The 18,698-nt window shown below is 41.2% G+C and overlaps 1 protein-coding gene across 1 annotated transcript in view; it reads right to left on the bottom strand.

Annotated features, from left to right (window-relative positions):
- Positions 1-18,698, bottom strand: part of Spon1 (spondin 1) — a 268,003-nt gene that overhangs the window by 246,682 nt on the left and 2,623 nt on the right. Inside the window, exon 2 of the mRNA XM_048788393.1 lies at positions 1,130-1,236. Within this exon, the coding sequence (XP_048644350.1) occupies positions 1,130-1,236 (107 nt within the window). The remainder of the gene's footprint in view (positions 1-1,129; positions 1,237-18,698) is intronic.

Genomic DNA, 18,698 nt, shown 5'->3' with positions numbered 1-18,698 from the left:
TAAACACAAAATTAACAGTCTCACTAGGCCAGAAAGCCTAGAATCCCAGACAACAGAAAAAAAAGTTTTTAAATCATAGGATGAAAAATTATAACCTGGCCCCAAGGATTAAAAGGATGCCTTTGGATGGGAAGATATTTCGAGGTAGTGTCCTCTGAGGAACCCATAAATGGTACCAGTGTTCCCAGCAGCCAGCTATGAGTGTAAGCATTCTCCCTAAAGGTTTTTCTTTTTCCCTTCTGAGTTTGCAAATACCAGACAAAAATGAATTCCAGAACAATGGAAATCAGAGACCAGAAATGGTTGCAGCAAATTTGGCCAAGCCTCCCCACTAGGATTACCCCAGTCCTTCTGGGATGTGTTCTGACAACTTGCTGGCCCCTTCCTAAGCCTGTGAGAGGGCTGATGTTCCCGCCACTTCCCTTGGAAGAATATTCCACAGTGAAATATGACTCACTGTCAGGCCCTTGCCTTTGAGATTCCCTTTCTTCTCTTGACCCACTTTCTTCTCGCTGTGCCCTTTTGTACAAAGTCAAAGGAAGCCTTGCCTTGAGGAGACTGCTTTGCGAGGACTGACATTCAAAGACTATTACCACCTCTTAAACTCAGCCCTGTTCATTTAGCCAAGCAAAGCATGTGTAATTCTTTTAATCTTCCCTCATAAATCAATCCCTACGTTCCCTTAATAGTCCTTCTCCTGTGCTTTGAACTCCCTCCAGTCTGGCTGTCCTGGGCTCTTGCTCCGTTTACACTTGAGAATTACCAGTCAATCATAAAATGCCTGCTCAGGGGAAACCGCAGGGCCCAGCCAGGGTTCCAAGTGCACTCAATGCACTGGCTGCCCGCTGCCAAGGGCACCGAGAGCCCAGAGAAGAGCAGCAGAGCAGCGTGATCTGCCAGGACACTGCGAACCCTGTGGGTGGCCAACCTCACTAAGAAAGGCTTGTGCCACCTCCTCCGTGATGGTCTTTCACATGGAGCTGGCCCACCGGGCCAGTAGTCAGAGAGCTGTGTGAGAAGTCACTGGAGACACTGCCCCTCTCCTTTCACTCCTCAGTGTGTCCGCCTTTCACTTGGCGCCCACCTGCCAGGGCAGGAGGACTGCTGGAAACCCCCTAGGGGTTCCTACCTGGAAGGTGCCAGCATGGTCCTCTTCCTTATCACCTTCTCTGTTCTCTTTGAGGGCAATCAATGTGAAGCCTCTGAAGTAGGAGGGGGGAGCTGCTGAAAGTGTCACTGTGAGAGAAAAAAAAAGAGCATCTTATAAGCAGAGGGATCAACTGGGCTTCATTTATCAAATGGGATGGGCGGGGCTCTCCATCAACGTTCACCCCTGTGGGGCTGAGGGGCCGAGGACAATGGGACTTACCTGTGGAGTAGAAACCTACTGCCATTTGGCTCCCTCAGACATTTCAGAACCTGATTAATGCCTGATCTGCTCTCTCACCTGAAAATTCTTGAACCAACCATGGCTGGGGTGAGCTCTCTCTCAGTAACCCCAGATGGATACTGATAATCCCTCCTTGGAAACTTGGAACTGGACAATGATCTCTATGCTTCCATTAGATTGGCTTGAGAGACTCTCACAAACTCCTTTAGGATGCCTTTTGTAGCGCAGGCTACTCCATGTTCTATGGAACACATTTCCTTTTTTCTCGTGGAAACCACTAACTCCATTTCCCAGCCTCCCTTGCAAGTAGGTCTGTATGTGTCCAAGTTGGCCATGGACAGACATGATAGACGCTGCTTCCAAGTCTGGCCCTGACAGACTTTCCCATGATCCTCCACTCTCACTCTCTCACCTCTGCCTGCTGAATTCAGGAGATCCTTCAGAGGACTGATGGCCCAGGGAAGTGGTCAGAGATGGAAGGAAAATGGGTTTCTAAATTAGCATTCAAAGAATCACCCACTGACCAAAAATATCCATATTATATTTTGCATGAATGGAATATACACTTACATTGTGAGGGGCCATTTGTTATAGCAACTGGCATTGTGACTATACTATACATCTCCTTCCCATATCTACTAAGAAAACTGTTTCTCCATTGAAATCTAGCTCAAGGGCCTTCTCAGCAAGGCAATGATGGCCACCCTCTGCCCCCCAGTTAGGTTTGCAAACTCTTGAGATGGAAATATTTTATTGTAATTTGTTGTTGTTGTTGAATTGAAATTCTCTGCTAACCTGTCTTTCCCACTGGATAGTGAGTGAATGAAGGAGAGTGGCTAGTGTTTTTATTACCTTTGTATCTTACTACCCAGTACCAAGCATCGAATTGATGTTCAATTCAAATTTCTTCAAAACGATGTAAATTTGGGTATAAGTTACTTTGCTGCCTGAATTAAAGTGCTAAGATGCTGGACTTTAGTTATGGATTTATAGACTATTAGAACTTCAGTGGATCCCAAGTATCCTCCAGTCTGGCCTTCCAATCCAAATTTGACAGATATGAAACCAAGAGGTCCACAGACATACTCAGAGCCATTAAACCATCCAGAGGCCAATTTAGTGCCAAAATTGAAAGTCCCTCCCCTCCAGTTTAATATTCTACCCATGGTTCACATACTGGATATATCATCATGATATGGATCTTCTGTGAGTATTGGCTGATTATTCATTTTTTAAACTTTAAAAAATATTTCCTATATCACTTACATAATTATCATATATAAATGGGGAGAAGCATTTAGTCTTCCAAATTCCTCAAACTGGAACCAACTCTGTTCACATCTTGATTTCCACTTCTAGCCACCAGAACTATGAGAAAATAAATTTCTGTTGTTTTAAATCATTGGTTGGTGGTAATGCATCTGACAGCCCTCCAAAATGAATATAGGCAGTTTCTGGGAAACCCAACCTAAGCTGGACAAGCAGGCCTTCCTCTCCAGCCTCTGCTTTCAGTACAAACTCAAACTCCACAGGCCAAAAGGGCCCAGGCTCCACCTCTCCAGCTTCACCTACCCTATTCCCCCTCCCAGCCACCACAGAGGTCCTGAGATTCACTCACTGGCAGTCTCCTGGAAAGCCCGATCCGTTCACCCTAAAGGATTTTTCATATACTGCTGATATGTCTGGAATGTCCAACTTGCTCAGTTCTTGGCAAACTTCAGAACCCAACTAGATTCTCATCTTTTGTGTGATGTTTCCTCTGACTTCTCCATAAAGTCTGGGTGCTCTTTTTCTGGGACCCCATCAAGGTTAAACATACCTACAGGCCTCCCAGGGAGAGATGTTGCCCTGCAATTGTTGGCTGAAGCAGCCCGGGGCAGGAGTGGGAACCCACTCAGCCTGGCTTTCTTCTGGCACCAAGATGCCTGAGGAAAGCTGGTGCCAAGAACAAGGGTAAAAGCCAGAGCCAAGAACCAGAGACCTTAGTCCCGTGGCCATGAATGTGTCACCATAGCCATCCAGGCCAAACTCAGCTCCAAACAAAATGCTGCGATAGATCTGACACCTGAAGCTCCAGCACTTCCAAGGGAAGGGGAGGCTGGAGCTGGGCTCTGCCCCCCATCTTTCCAAGGTCCTAGAACTCAGCCAGGGTAGGGGGGTTTAGATCAGGGTGGTAAATCTTGTGGAGAGGGGGTGAAGCTTTTACCATCTACAACTCCAAAGAGACCTTGAAGAAACTTAAAACAGAAGCCTAAGTAAATAAATAAATAAATGTAAGAAATGAAAAATGTAATGATGAAGACACTGTTAAATAGGAAAATATACTTAAATATGCAGAAGAACATGATGGGAGATATATATATATTTCATATATATATATTCATATATATATATATATTTTCATATATATATATATTTTTCATATATATATATATATATATATATATATATGAGAAAATGATCAGGGAGAGGGAAAGGGAAGGTACTTGGAAATGAGATTGATTTGTGAGATTTACAATAAAAACTCTTTACCTAAAAAAATAAAAAAGACTCAAAAAAGGAAGACAAATTTTTAAAAGTACCATACATTGCATACATTGAACAAAGGTTTGAAAATCCCTGACCCCAAGCAGCCTGGAACTTGTTACTCTGATTTCCTGGCATTACAACAGAACAGCTGGAGAGGATATTAAAGATGACCTGATTGAACCCCTCGCCTTCTGGGATGGGGCTTCTGATATCCGGAAGTGGAGAGACTTCATGATCAGACCACGCAAGATGGCAAGTGGAATCCAGGTGCCTTGCTTATAACTCAAGGCATTTATCCTGATATAAACTAACATTTCTGAAATTCTGGGGATTGCCTTCTAATCCAGTTTACAAGTGATGCAGGAAAACCTGTTACACTGCTTTTGTAGTCTTACCTTATATTTTAAGATGCTTATCTAAATGTGTCTCTCAGCTCTCTTAAAAAGTGTGTTGAGCATTTTTTGAAAAGTAAATAAAAATAATTGAGACTTGTAACTTCACTCTTTTTTGAGAAGTCATTGAATTCTCTTCCTCCTCATTGGTAACCTGCAATCATCAAGTTCAGTAATTCTTGAGTCTCCAAAGATCCTTGAATAAGGAGGACCTACGCATGCCTGTAATCCTAGTGACTCCAGAGGCTGAGAGGCAGGAGGATCACAACGACTTGGCAAGATCCTGTCTCACAATAAAAAATAAAAAGGACTGGAGGTGCAGTTCAGTAGTAAAGTACCACTGTGTTCAATCCCCATTACCAAAAAATAAAAATAAAAAATAAAGAGATCTGGAAGTTATTTTCCATATTTGCAAAGGCCTTTCAGAAATCATATCTATATTAAAGCTCAAAAACACAATATACTTTTTCATAAAAATATCTACATTATTTGCTTAATAACCACACTTACCTCAAAATATAAATGAATTAATACTTATTAAGTCCTTATAGTGGGCACTTAGTAAATATTAATACTTTGTAACAATGGTGAAGCTATTACTTTCCATTATATTTTGTGTTTATGTATTTGTTTACACATTTATCTGTAAATCTCTCCAGAGCAAGAACCACCTCTGAGCTCAGCACAGTGATTAGGACAGTGTTCACCTGCATCTTAACTCAATGATCAGTGTTCAGGGGCTGGTAGGTAGACTCAGTATTGTTGAGAAAGTGCCAATCCTCCTCCAATTGATGTACTGATTTAGTGTAATCTAAATGGAAGTCCCAGCATGTATTTGTGATATTGACAAGCAAATTTTAAAAATGGATATGAAAATGCAAAGGTCCAAGAATAGCCAAGATAATCTGGAGAAAGAAGTACAAAATTGGAGGGCATATCTTACCAGATATCACAGAAATTAAGTCAGTGCACTAAAGCAAGAAAAGAAAAATAGGCCAGTTGAACAGTTTAGGGTTCAAAGAAATTTCACAAATATATGGAAACTTGATGTATGATAAAGAATGTACTGCAGAGTAATTGGAGGAAAGTGATGTTTTCAGTAAATTATGCCAAGACAAATGGTAGCCACAGAGATAAAGGTGACTATTGGCCCCATGCCTCACATCATACACAGAATAAATTGCACATAGATCATAGAACTGCTTGTGAAAGTAAAATAATAAAGTTTTAAAGGTACATAAGATAAAATGTGAATGACCTTGGAGGAAGAAAGATATTTTTAATAGAACATAAAAAAGCACTGATCATAAAATACAAGTTATATAAATGGGGTGATATCAAACTTCTGCTCATCAAAAACACCATTCAGAGTGAAAAAATAAGCCACAGTGTGAAAGAAGATATTTGCAATCATATAGGTAGCAATTGATTTCTATCCAAAATATATAAAGAACACTTTCAGATCAAAAAGAAAAATACAAAACACCCAATAGAAAAAAAAAAGTGGCCAAAGGCATGAACTTCTTCACAGAAGGTACCTAAATGACCAATAAACATAAAAAGGCTCTCAACCTCATTAGCCAACAGGGAAATAAAAATTAAATACACAATAAAATACTACTGCATATTCACTGGATTAATGAAGTTTGAAAAAGAGTTAACAATATCAAATGTTGCTAATGGGAATTTTCACATGCTGTTGGTGAGATGAACATTAGCAAATTTTGATGAAAAATTCTTTGGCAGTATTTTCTGAAACTGAGCAAACACATATCCCATGACCCAGCAATGCCATTCCTAAATCAGCAGAAATGTATACCTACGTGCACCAGAAGACATTTATAAGAATGTTCATAGTGACATTATTTGTAGTAGCTCCCAGCTGGAAACACTCACATTTTGGCTGTATAGTGGATATATAAATGGTGACATGTGCATATAGCTGAGCCTTACAATAATGAAAATGGACAAATTATTGCTACTCCTAACGTGGAAAAATCTCATAAAACATAATCCCTAATGAAAGAAGACAGACACAAAAGAATACAAATGGTGTGGATACATTTGTATTTATAGAAAGTTCAAAAACAGGCAAAGGAATCTATGGTGCTAGAGGTTAGGGTAGTCAGATGCATGGGAAATGGAGGTCAGGAGAGCGGGCTGGAGATGAGGGGTGCTATTGGAAGAGTGGTCATACTCCATTTCTTACTGTGGGTCCAACATGTGATCACTAAGCTATATGATTTTTGTGGACTTTAGATTATTAAAATATGTAAGTTATCTTTTGATAAAAAGATTATTGAACTGTGTTTCTGCATGATAAATATCCATACCCTGTTATGTTTTGGCACTGCACTTAAAGGGCTTACCATAAACTCAGTTTTCCAGAATGCTGCACTTCTGTAGGTTCTAGAAAACTAAGGTTGTGCTGTACCTTATTAAGTAAGATAGAGGCTGAACTCAGTGTGGGTTTCAATTCATAATTATCAGTGGTGATGATGTTATTACACAGTATAATTTGAAGGAATACAGGAGACCCTTTCCCTCTGGAGAACTCCATCATTATATGACTTCCTCCTGTAAGACACAATGTACAGCATGTTCTCACTCCCAGGAACAACCGAGGATGACTGTCTGGCAATAAATAATAGGATCTTCTCTCTAATGACGCCTCCCAAGTGCCTCCCAAGAGAGGCCATTAAGAGATCCAAAAAAAAAAAAAAAACTCAAGAAAAGTGCTTACAAAGGATTTTTAAAAAGAAAAAAAAAAGGCTATTTGGAGTCATCCGGTGAGCACATACAGGGAACTGGTTAAGAGCAACGATTTAATATTAGAATCCCAGAGCTACCACTTATTAATTATGCAACCTCTGGCAAGTTACTTAACCTTCCTGTTTCCTCATTTTGAAAAAGAGGTTAATGATATTGCCTTTCTCATAGGAACAGAGAGTGGATGAAGCAAATACGTGGCACAATGCCTGGCACTTGTGAAGAAGACAAGAATGGCAAAAGACGATGATGGTGTTGGCCATGGCGGTGGTGGCAGTGCTGATGGTAAGGCTGATGATGAGGAAAATGGTGACGACGAAGATGATCATGATAACCATGAGACTCAGCTGGCTGCTTAACTGGAAAAATGAGTTTCCTCAGGGAGGATTGAACCTCCAAAGAAAAACTCTAGATGGCACCAGTGAAGAACCCCTGGGGAGGGTTGCAAAGGAGATAACTGTCTGTGGGGATGATCCTCACAGGGCCAGGTTGTGGGGAGCTTTGGGTAAGGCCTCATAATAAACTGAATCTACCTGCAGCTCATGATACTCAGGAGGATCTTCCTGCCCCCTCTACCACCACACAATATACCCTCTCAAAACTTCTTTTCTTGAATACCTTTCACTCAATCTTAATATGTAAAATATTTGACAAATATCTATTTTCCCTATAAACTTATAAGCTTCGTGAGAGCAGAGACCAAGTCTGTCTTGAGCTCCACGGCATCTTTAGTATCTAGTATATTTCTCAACAAGTAGTAAATTCTCAAGAAATACCTATTGGATAAATGAATGAAACAGGGTTCTTTGGGTCTTCAATGCATGGTTTGCCCATTTCTGCTCTGGTTTCTTCCCTAAAGTTCTCATGGGTTTCCTTGTATAATATGCCAACCTCCTTCGTTCTTTTTGTTTTGTGTTCAGAGCTGGGGAAGGAACCCAGGGCCTTGCTTATGCTAGACAAGCGTAACTACTCTACCAGTCCCATGTTTTTGTTTACTGAGCACCTGCTATGTGCCATCCCCGTGCTGTGTTCCTGGAAAGAAAAGACAGAGCCTCTGCCCTCTCGGAGCACATAAGCTAATTGCTGGAAGAAAAATTTATATCAAGAGATTCTTTATAATGTGATGGGCGTTAAGGACACATGAGCAATGACCTCTGGGATACCAGTAGGGGGAACATCTGAGTCCGTGTAAGTGAGGTAGAGGAGACTTGGAAGAGGAGGTGGCAGGTGAACTGCAAGGTGAGTGGGGAGCAGGAGTTTGCCAGTGGACAGAAAGAGTAAGAGCATGCCAGGCAGATGGAAGGGCAGGGTGGGCTAGCCTCGGTCCTGAAAACCAGAACACATTCTGCGTTTTGTAAATTGCGAGCTGGGAAGGAAGGTGTCCTAAGAGCCAGGATTAGGAAGACATGCAGGGAGTAGATGGTCGAAGGCCTCTGTGCCTGGCTAATTAGGTGTGGATACCACCCTGAAGGTGCTGAGGGGTCACTAAAGAGTCTGAGCCAGGGAATGTCATATTCAAACTTGGGACTTAAGGAGAACAGGCTGGAGGTTATGTGATTATTGAGTTATGCCCTTGCCCTAAAAGCCACCTCAGTGGCAAGGACTCTCTGGCCCATTTTGTTGGTGTGAAGACTGATATTTCATTTCACAGAGGAGCCTGGCCTTAAATCCCCACCCAGGGCAGAGTTCTCCCCATCCTTGGATACACTTGCCATATGGAAACTCCAGCCTCCCCACCATTCCCAAACAGATTTCTGGGTCCTTCAAGTGACCGTGTGTCAACAATCTAACAAAAACCCAGATGAACTGTCTTTTGTGACTTCTGCATCTTCTATGGATTATTATGTTTATTAGCTCCTGTCCAGTTCCATCACCCTCTCTACTCTGCGTTTGGGGTTTCAGAATCAGAACTCTAACCTCAGTAGGGAGGTCCTGAATCAAGTATCAGCTCCATCACCTTAGCAGCCCCTCCCACCCACCTGCTGTGCTTCATGCCACACACCTCAACCACAGTGAACTTCAGCTTCTGCCTCGATTTACAACATGGGGTTATAAAGACTGCTAGAGCATTACATAAGCCCTATTCGACACAATTTGCAGAGTTCAGGGGGGCTACAAATCCAATGCTCCATTAAGAAATGGGTGCAATTCAGTCCACCGAGCTAGGACCAAGCAGAAGAAGGGTTGTTGGTGGTGGGTTTGCAGATAGGAAGGCAGGGGTAATAGTCCCAGGGGTAAGAGCCACCTAACAGGCTCTTCATTGAAGGCTGCTGGCAGCTATCCTCCCTGCCATTTGGAGAAAGTTTATCTGTAGTAAGAAAAAATGAGGACAACACACAGAAACACAGCCAAGAAATAAAGCAAGTGTGTATGGTAGGGTGGTAGGGTGGGCTTGTGCTGTTCTCCCAGTGCTCTCAGTGTTCAGGAAATGTCTCCCATTCCAAATGAAAGGTCTTGCACATTTAAAATTGCTAGGTTCATTGTCCTATAGTGGAAATATCTAAAAGACCTGGATTCAAACATCCCTCTGTTTATTATGTATAACTTTGAATAAGGTATCTACCCTCTCTTTGTCCCAGTGTCTTTACCTATAAATCAGCAATAATATTATTTACCTTGTGTTGTTATTATGATCACTAGTGAATCTATAATTCATACAAAAAGGTTTGTTAAATCAATAAGATATATTAAAAAATAATTTGGCCTCCTCTATGAAATAAAGATCATAATTATCATCTCATGAACCTGTCAGGAGGATTAGAGAAGATAATGAATGTGAGCACATTGCAACAGCTCAATAAAAGTTAATTCTTTCCCCCATGGGTTCCTTCATCTCAGGATAGCTTAGAGCCAAATGGAAGAGTCCTGGGCTAAACAATCTGTGGATGGGAAAAGGAAGAGTGGTGCTACAGTTTGGATCTTAATTGTTCCCCATAGGGCCACAAGTTGAGACTTGGTCCCCAGACCATGGGACTATTTAGTAAATAGTGGAAGCCTTGGGAGGCGGGGCCTAGTGGGAGGAAGTTAGGTCATTGGGAGCATTGAAGGGGATATTGGGATTCCAAGTCCCTCCTTTCTCTCTTTTCCTTCCCTGCTGCCAGGAAGTGAACAGGTCTCCTCTGTTACATGCTCCCACTATGATATATGCTATGTTGCAATAGAGCCAAGCAACCATAATCTGAAACCATAAGATTAAAAACCAACAACAATAAAAAACAACAACACTTTTACAGTTGATTATCTGGGGTATTTTGTTACATAATGGAAAGTTGACTAATACAAATAGTAAAGATACTCTGGGGGAAATGTCAATATGTCAGCCAATACAGATAAGGAGCAGAAACTTGAGGGGACCTGATGACTCCCCTTATTCTGACCATATGATCATGAGGATTGCCAATCACAGTTCCCCTTCTCCCTCCTAAAACATGAAGCCATAAAAATGACTATGCCCAGACCTGCTCTATTTCCATACCCCATTCCCCTGGGTGTGTGACTAATGAAAGTACTTCCCTGAGATGTTTCGGGTTGGAGTTAGAGAGACAAGGGCTTTTCTTTTAGTGACAGAACCAGCTAACAGGCTCTTCATTGAAGGCTGCTGGCAGCTATCCTCCATGCCATTTGGAGAAAGTTTATCTGTAGTAAGAAAAAATGAGGACAACACACAGAAACACAGCCAATAAATAAAGAATGGAAGGATCAAGGCAGAGAAAGTGGAAAGGAGGAATGGGAAGGGTAGAGAGGGAAAAAGGTGGAGGGGGCTGGGGCAGGACCAAGGAAAACAACTCTTGATGTGTTCCTAGATCCATTCATGCCTGAAGCCAGACCCACCCCTGGACTTTCTAAATACAGGAATTAATGCATTCCATTCTTTGCTTTAGTTAGTTAGACTGTGTTCCTGTCATTTGGAGTGAAAAGAGTCCTGAATAATTTGAAGCAAATAATTCTGCCTGAACTATAAGAATCATCACCAGGCCCAGGAAACCATACTCACCACTAAACTGAAGAGAGACTGAGCTGGGGTGGCAGTTGGTATGCAAGGTCATTGGATTGATAGGTTGTTGATTTCAAAACTATGTAACTGAATGTCAGTTTTAGAAATGACTCCAAGGTTTGACTGAGGCTCTGTCCTAACTTCTGACCTGCTCAACATTCTAATCAACTCCTTAGATAAAGATTTATCAGTCCTTCTTATAAAAATTGTGGATAATCCAAAATTGGTTATGTGGGTAAGACACTCATTGACAGAAGTCAGTGGATATATGACAGCTACAGGGATGAACCAAATTATATATCAGATTAAGTTTAATGGGGGAATCATGTTAAATGTTACATCCAAGAACAGCTACACCAGTGTAGGTTAATGTGTTAATCAGTTTGGTGTTACTATAACAAAATACCTGAGGCAGTTATTTTCAAAGAGAAAAGGATTCTTTTGACTCATGTTTTTGGAAGTTCAGTCCAAGATTGGGCGGCCCCACAGTTTGGGGACTCTTGTGAATGCAACAAATTACAGCAGGAACAAACCACTTACATCTTGAGTCAGAAAGTAGAGAGCGACTAAGAGACTAGAGTCCCACACTCCTTTTTGAGGGCACCACCCCCAGTAAACTAGGGACCTCTATAAGGCCCACCCTCCTAAAGGTCCATAGCACATTCCAACAGTACACCCTAGGGACCATGCCTTTAACAAATGGATCTTCGTGGGACACTATCCATATCCCTTCATAGCAGTTAAGGAAGGCATCAGGCCTTTATAGCAAATAGCAAGAATTTGAGTTGGCTGCAAACTAAGTACAATTCCAAAGAACAACATGTTGGCCAAAACAGCAAGCACAAAACCTGGCAAGCTTAACACAGCACAGAGTCCAGGACAGGAAGAGAGCCATTCCACCCTGTTCTGCCTCATCAGTGCACATCTGGATTGTAAAGTACAGGGAACAAGAAACAGTATCCTACAAGGGAATCGTTGAAGAAATGGGCATTTTAATCAGAAGAGAAGCCCCAATATCTGTTTACCCACAAATACCTCAAGGGCTGACCTATGGCCAGAGGGGAACTCATTTTGTTTGACTCCAAAGGCCAGAACCTGGACACAGGTGTGAAAGGTCCAGGGGAGGCAGGCTTCAGCAGCAGGGAAGTACCATGAGGTCAGCTCTGGCCCCATCTTTGCTAGTCTATGAGTGTCACCATCTGCTAAGGCAGTGGAATGCAGAAATCATGCTGGTATTGGGGCATTCCACTGTACAGGTGTCCCTCAGTAATGGAACAGGGCAGTGATAGGATCAGGTGCAAAAGGATGTGTGGTTGGGAGACTGGGACAGGAGGTGATGGGAAACATGCTCATAGGAAAGGGAATATCTGTGGGTGTGGCGGTACGTGCTCGTAATCCTAGATATCTGGGAGGTTGAGGCTGGAAGCTCACAATTTCAAGGCCAGTCTCAGCAACTTAGGCCCTAAGCAACTTAGTGAGGCCTTGTCTCAAAATTAAATAAATAAGGGCTGGGGATGTAGCAAGCACCCCTGGGTTCAATCCCCTGCCCCCCAAAAGGAATGGCTTTTGGCCACCTTCTCTTCGAGCCTCACCATGTTGCCGTAAAAGAAAAAATGCAGATTCCTGGAGTCTAGCCCTTTGTCAGGGCCCCGGGGAACTTTGGCTTGTTGGTTTAAATTCTCCAAGTGATTCTAACCCATAGCTAGGTTTGGCACGCACAGCAAATGATGCCAGGGAAATTCACTTTGGTAATCTGTATCTGGGATTGAGGAGTCACTCTGCCCTGCTCTTCTATGTACTCAAGGCTCATGTGGATTAAGCCCTGTTTAGGTTTTCCTAAACTTCTCATGGCAGTTTTGAATATTCTGTGAGAGTTAGGAGCCTTGACCATGTAGGGCACACATCTCACTCCTCGCTCTGTCCTATCTGAGCCTCAGCTCAAGCCCAGGCAAAACTTTTTTGTAAAAATGGGACATTTTATATCAGCAAGAGCTGGCTGGCATCACCAAGAGCTTGTATGTGATGTGGTCAGCTCCCCAACACTACTGTGCTTCAAGAGAAGCGCATTTGGCATAATCAAACACAAATGCACAAAGCTTGAGAGGGCTGGGGGAGACTGGAAGAAACAGTTTAAATTTTTAAACACTTTAAACCTGGGAGTCATTTAAAGTCAATGGCCTCGCCACTCCACTCAATGCATGGATATGCCTAAGAGAGCATGTGGCAGGCCCTCAGTCCCCTCATCCACCATACAGTGAGGACTTTGTAAGTGTAAGTCAGTGTTTAAGGGGGAGAAAACCAATGGTTTTATCTGCTCTTCAACTGCAGAAAAATGGATCTCTTCCAATGCTGCAGGAAAAATAGAAGTGTTGGACTTATTGAGAAATGTCAATTTGTTTCTATTCCTAACAAAAATATCTGGGGTGGGGGGGGTGCTGCATAAACCAGTCCAGATTGAAACTGGTATCTGTGTTATATTTGATGTACAATTTCAAAAGATCTTTAAGGAATAATTTGGACTTACATGATTTTCACTTTTGGGGTGCCTCTTGAATCTAACCCTCAAGGAGGACGGTACTTCACAGAACTCAAGTTATTTTTTTTTCATTCTGCATGTCTACCCAAGCGTTTTTTTTTCTTTTTCTTTCCCTTTTCTCTTCTCACACCACCCGCTTGCTCCCTTGCTTGATGCATCCTTCCCCCACTCTGTTCTTTCTTTGCTGATCCCTCCTTTATTGAGGAGAGAGTTACGACAGAATAGGCCACCTATACACCCTTGTGTAAACACACATGCTTACACACACATACTTATGCATAGACACAAGCTTGCACATGTACACACACACACACACATGCTTGCACATACACACCCAAGGACCCCTTCCTCTACCAACTCATTTAGCAAAATACCAGTTCACATGCTGTGGAGAGGACCCATTCACAAGACATTTCACAGGATGACAGAAAATGAAATATTGTGTTTTCATAAGACAGGCATCAAAATGTAACAGAAATAGATAATCGCCTCCCCGAATACGTTTTTCCCTTCATCTTTTTGAAAAATACGTCCCTCCCTCACGCTTTAGCTGTGCATGTAGCTGCCTGGCTTAAAGCTGTTTTTTCCCAGCATCTCTTGCAGCTAGATGCAGCTGCATGACTAATGAGAAGTGCGTTTAGAAGGGCTGGGTGAAATTTCTGGGTCATATCATTAAAAGAAGGTGTTTGTCTTCTACTTCTATCCCTCTCTCTTCTCCACATGCCGACTAAAACTCAGATATGGTGGCAGTGACCTGACTGTAACTATCCCAAGACAGTGCTGTCCAACAGAAATACGCTCAGGCCAGGTGAAATGAATTTTAATAGGTATCCAATAGAAATAAATGTAAAACAGGAAAAATTAATTTTAGCAATCTATTTAATTTAACCTAGTGTACACAATAATCATTTCAACATGGAATCCATATAAAAATTATTGAGAAGTTTGTCTTCTTTTAATACTGATTGTTCAATAACTCAGGATATCTCAAGTCAGACCTGCCTCATGCCGATTATGTCATGGTCATGCTTGACCATTGGCTAGTGGCTACCTCTTGGACAGCTGTGTTCGAAGATGGCAAAGCAAGAGAACGAAAGGAACCTGGGGTTCTGAACGACCTTGGAGAGCAACACTTCCCATCACATTGGATCTCCAGCTTACCACTTGTTTAAAACACTGTATCTGGGGATCTCTTTGTAACATGAGATTTGCCTGCACCATGAACAGGGTAAGAGGGTTTTTGTCCCACAGGAATTGTTCTTGACCCACATCTGACATTCTGTATGGAAGGCAAATAGAGAGTGTGGCAGGAAAAGGCCCTTGATGTTAGTCCAGGTTTGTTGACAAATCAGCAATTACTGCCCGTTGTTCCGGCCCAGTTACCTGTCACCCAACAACTTACCTGTGTATGGGAAAGTACCCAGGTTTTAAACCTTGAAAAACATCAATTAATGTGTCTTCATTTTTTTCATATTTTGAATTTTTTTCATTTCATGAATCTCAGAGCAATAAACAATCTCTACAACCATTATGCATATGTATGCATATTTTATCCTTATTATAAATTTGAACTAAATATTTACTAAAAGGGATAAGGATTAAAAATTAAAATGACATAATAAAAAAAAGAAGAGAATGTTTTAAGAAGGGAGGAGGAGTGACATTATGCTCTTGTCAGCAGTACTTTAAAGAAAAACACCATATCAGAAAGAGTTTATTGAAAGACCTCACCCAGGTTCAATTTGTCACATTATATATATATATATATATATATATATTCTGTTCAAACATACAGTTTTACAGGCATAGTGGTATAACTTCTGCATGTGAAAAGAAAGCAATAATCAAATCGGGCTCTGTTCCCTATCCAATTTGTTTCTGTTTCCCTACAAACAAGAGGAGTTGGCGGAAAGACTGACAAGGTTCTTCATGTTTCTAAATTAATCCTCTGGTTTATGGGGAAAGGCAATACTGAAGCCTATAAAAAGAAAAAAAGCAAATGTAAATAAGGATCCATCTCTTTATTACTTCGGGTCCTGTGATATGTCAGTTATTATCTTGATTTGTTGATCCTGTTCTCCTTTGAGGTAGACTCACCATCCAGAAGACTGAGAAAATGCATTCTACTCCCAAGTCATGTTATTGGATGAGCACAGATGACTGATTACTTGCCCAGACTTACGAGTCACATTAGACCTGACAGTGTATCCTGACTCCACTGATTGTTAGCTGTGAGACCCTTGGGAAGGAACTAGACCTCTCTGAGACTTAGTCTTCTCATCTGTAAAATAATAATAATAAGTTGCCCCAAAGTATCATAAGGAATAAGAGAGCTGAATAGAAAAAGAACTTAACACAATGTCTTATCCAGTGCTTTGCAGCTGAGGGTTTTCCTATTTCCAAAATAATTATGTCATCATAGGATCATAAGATGAGATAGTTATTTTGGAAACAGAAAAATTATATATATATATATATATATATATATTCTGTTCAAACATACAGTTTTACAGGCATAGTGGTATAACTTCTGCATGTGAAAAGAAAGCAATAATCAAATCGGGCTCTGTTCCCTATCCAATTTGTTTCTGTTTCCCTACAAACAAGAGGAGTTGGCGGAAAGACTGACAAGGTTCTTCATGTTTCTAAATTAATCCTCTGGTTTATGGGGAAAGGCAATACTGAAGCCTATAAAAAGAAAAAAAGCAAATGTAAATAAGGATCCATCTCTTTATTACTTCGGGTCCTGTGATATGTCAGTTATTATCTTGATTTGTTGATCCTGTTCTCCTTTGAGGTAGACTCACCATCCAGAAGACTGAGAAAATGCATTCTACTCCCAAGTCATGTTATTGGATGAGCACAGATGACTGATTACTTGCCCAGACTTACGAGTCACATTAGACCTGACAGTGTATCCTGACTCCACTGATTGTTAGCTGTGAGACCCTTGGGAAGGAACTAGACCTCTCTGAGACTTAGTCTTCTCATCTGTAAAATAATAATAATAAGTTGCCCCAAAGTATCATAAGGAATAAGAGAGCTGAATAGAAAAAGAACTTAACACAATGTCTTATCCAGTGCTTTGCAGCTGAGGGTTTTCCTATTTCCAAAATAATTATGTCATCATAGGATCATAAGATGAGATAATTATTTTGGAAACAGAAAAATTATATATATATATATATATATATATATATATATATATATATATATATAAAATTTTCTGTTATATATATAATATATTCTATATATAATATATATACACATACACACACATATATGATATGGATATATAATATATAATATTTATTTATTTACACTTGCTATGTGACTACTATGTTACAAATCATTTAAACTTGGATTATTTCCAGTTCTTACAGCAATGCTGGGGGTGGGGAGCTGGAGGGACAAATACCCTCATTTTACAGATGGAGAGATTGTAGCTCAGAGAGATGAAGTGGCTTTCCTGAAAACACACAGTGAATATGTGACTGAGCACAAATTGAAACTGACTCATCCAAACATTAAATCCTGTGCTCTTTACACGAGGCTGAGATGGCTACTCCTACAGGCACTGTGTCCCAGAGTGAGACAAAGGAGAGAAAGCAAGGCAACCTCGGAGGTCTCCAAACCTCCCTATTTTGAATAAATCCCCCAATTATGCTTGAAGTTAGACCAGCTTTTGAAAACTCAACTGCACATTCTTTTCCCATCAAGTTCCTTGAAATTTCCCTTTAAAGAGCATCTAGGAAAAGCCATTCTCATTAGACAGGGTCTGACTTTATTTTCCTAATAAACAGAACTTTGGTTAGACAAAAGGGCCTCTTTTATTTTCAATCAATTCTTGAATGTTTCAGCTGATTTTCTTCTATTTGGCTTGAAATAGTGATCTGGGAAAGGCTGGTCCTGCAAATTGTCCTCCTATAAGGGAAGCCCCTTGAGGATCCTCAACTTGTTATTTTTAATCACTGTAATCTCCTTTCAAAGGAGGCCCTGGTCAGAAACAGAGCAGGCCTTTCAGAGCTTTCTAAAAGCACAATTATTGCTGGAGGTGGTGGTTGGTGGTAGTGGGAAGAGAGAGGGAGGGAGGGGGAGAGAGAAGTGGTGGGGGAGAAAAGGAAGTCAATATAATACTAACCTAACTAAAAGGCTGAATAACAATCTCAACTAGGCCCAGGCTGTGGGGAAGAAACCTCATGATTCAATTTTTTAAAAATGACCATTTTATTCCAGTTCAGAATACCTAACAGCAGTACTCACATCAGGGTTATTACTTGGGGATGAACTGGAATACAGAAGAAAAGAAGTTATTGATCCCAAGGATTGTAAGGGATCCTAATTCAGGAAAAAAAAAAAAACTAAAGTAAATAGAAAAGCAGGGGAATGTGAACTTCCACAACTCTAAGGCAATGCAACGGGCAAAGTGCATTAGGTTTACTTTCAACATAATTATCCTAAGAAAGACTAAGCCCACAGAAAATGTCACAAACTAGGTCAGTGCCCTTTCTTCGAAACTTTGAGTAGCAGAACAAGATTTTTTAGTTGCAGAATATTTACACAGGAGACCTTAGCATGGTTTCTGAAAGATCTTTCCTTCAAGATCTCTTAGCCACAAGAAAGGAGAAAAGATTATCACCCTACCTACAACCTCTTTGCTTGTCCCTTGGAGCTGGGTCAGTTTCCAAAAACCTAATGATTTAGGCTGGAAAGTCCAGGGCCCTCCCCTTCCAGTCCCAGTTCCTCCCAGTTGGGCCTGGGGAAAATTCTCTGGTCTTGTCAATATGGGATGTGCTGGGACCACTGATCCAACACTCAGGCAAACATGAAGCATTAGTGTGGGGAAGAGATGCCAGGAGGACACTTGGCCAGAGTCCCAGACTGACCTAAATCATACCACTCAAAATCTTCCTGGACTTAAATTAGGAACAGTCTTTGACAGGCTCCTAGTATGGAGAAATCAAATCATCACACATCCAATTAGTTCATGAGGACCCAGATAATGGCCATTCATTGTTAGATTGACTTGGAGCAGTACTAAGGAAGTCTCTCTCTCTCTCTCTCTCTCTCTCTCTCTCTCTCTCTCTC

This window comes from Marmota marmota, unplaced genomic scaffold, assembly GCF_001458135.2.
Source record: "Marmota marmota marmota unplaced genomic scaffold, marMar, whole genome shotgun sequence".
Taxonomy (NCBI): domain Eukaryota; kingdom Metazoa; phylum Chordata; class Mammalia; order Rodentia; family Sciuridae; genus Marmota; species Marmota marmota.
Note: the sequence above shows the minus strand (reverse complement) of the source record. Positions and strands in the feature narration are given on the sequence as shown.